This window comes from Hippopotamus amphibius, chromosome 9 (assembly GCF_030028045.1).
Source record: "Hippopotamus amphibius kiboko isolate mHipAmp2 chromosome 9, mHipAmp2.hap2, whole genome shotgun sequence".
In the NCBI taxonomy this organism is placed as follows: Eukaryota; Metazoa; Chordata; class Mammalia; order Artiodactyla; family Hippopotamidae; genus Hippopotamus; species Hippopotamus amphibius.
Genome location: NC_080194.1, coordinates 88,099,970 through 88,101,564, shown reverse-complemented (window position 1 = coordinate 88,101,564; position 1,595 = coordinate 88,099,970). Strand labels below are relative to the sequence as shown.

Here is a 1,595-nt window from a genome sequence, read left to right as displayed (position 1 = left end):
TTTTTTTTGCTTCTGTTCTTCTAGTTTATCTCTTTCTATAGTTACTTTAATGGTTGCTTCAGGGATTATAATATACATACATAGCTTTTCTGTAGCCTACTAGTATCAACATTTTACCACTCCAAATAGAATTGTAAATACCTAATCACTCTTATGTTCACTTCTCCTCTTGCATTTATGATATAGTTTTTTTAATTTTTAAAAATGTTTATACAATTTTTAAAAGTTACTTTTTACTTAGTTATTGCATGATATAGTTGTCTTAATGTTACATTGAAAACTATATAAGACAATGTTATTTTAATTATGAGATGCAATTTAAAAACCTCAGGAGAAGAATAGTACATTATGATTATCCATATATTTGCTCTTGGTATTGCTTTTTTAAAATTTCTAATGCTAATTGATTCCTTCTATTATTATTTACTTTTGGTCTGAAGCGTTTCCTTAGCCATTCTCTTCTTTTTTTTTTTTGGGTACCAAATTACTTTATTTGAAGGAATGGTACTAAGGAAAGAACTTGTAGATGTTTTGGTACAACTTACAGAAAAGGTAAAAGTAACCCAAACATGCATGCAGTGCCTTGGTGACCAGGGAAGTCACCCCTGTGGCTACAGGAAGCCAGCCTAAGGCTTAGCTCTCGCTATCACTGCTTCCCAGGGTGTGCTTGTCAAAGAGATACTCTGCCATGCCAGATCCGGGGGCCCCCATCTTGCGCAAGTTGGTTACATGGTCACCCAATTCTTTGATGGATTTCACCTGCTCATTCAGGTAATGCGTCTCGATGAAGTCACACAAATGGGGGTCATTTTTGTCAGTGGCCAGTTTGTGCAGTTCCAGTAGTGCCTGATTCACATTTTTTTCCAAGTGTAGCGCACATTCCATTGCGTTCAGCCCATTCTCCCAGTCGTCACGGTCTGGTTTCTTGATATCCTGAAGGAAGATTCGGCCACCCCGCTGGTTCTGCAGCTTCATCAGCTTCTCAGCATGTTCCCTTTCTTCATGAGATTGGTGAAGAAAGTATTTGGCAAAGTTCTTCAAAGCCACATCATCGCGGTCAAAATAGTATGACATGGACAGGTAGACGTAGGAGGCATAGAGCTCCAGGTTGATCTGGCGGTTGATGGCGGCCTCCGAGTCCTGGTGGTAGTTCTGGCGCACCTGCGAGGGGGACGCGGTCGTCATGGCGGACGGCTGAGAAAAGGCGGCGGCGGCGGCTGCGCGGCGCTGGAGCGGCGGCGGGGACCTTGGGTGGTCGGAGGGCGCTGTGAGGTGAGGTGGTGGCAAGGGCTGGCTCTGAGCGGCCGGCCGGAGAAAGGAGGGGGGAGGACGAGCGCCGGGTTCCGTCCAAGCACTGTTGAAGCAGGAAACCGCGGCGACTCTCCGCGAAGACTGTCAGCCATTCTCTTAAAGTAGGTCTGCTGACAACAAATTCTTTGCATTTCTTCATCTGAGAATGCCATTATTTCACTTTTCTTACAGAAGGATATTGTCACTGAATATATAATTCTGAGGTGACAGTTCTTTTCTTTCAGGACTTGAAAAATGTTGTGCCACTTCCTTATGGCCTTCATGGATGAGAAATCTGTCATCGT

General features: G+C 43.6%; 1 protein-coding gene across 1 annotated transcript; it reads right to left on the bottom strand.

Moving 5' to 3' along the window:
- Window positions 1-549: 549 nt before the first annotated feature.
- Window positions 550-1,390, bottom strand: LOC130829484 (ferritin heavy chain). The gene has a single exon (XM_057696035.1). The coding sequence runs from the start codon at window positions 1,183-1,185 to the stop codon at window positions 634-636; it is 552 nt and encodes a 183-aa protein (XP_057552018.1). The 5' UTR covers window positions 1,186-1,390; the 3' UTR covers window positions 550-633.
- Window positions 1,391-1,595: the final 205 nt, after the last annotated feature.

Excerpts from the sequence above, each read along its gene's own strand:
- LOC130829484 (XM_057696035.1), bottom strand. The coding sequence starts at position 1,185 with ATGACGACCGCGTCCCCCTCGCAGGTGCGCCAGAACTACCACCAGGAC.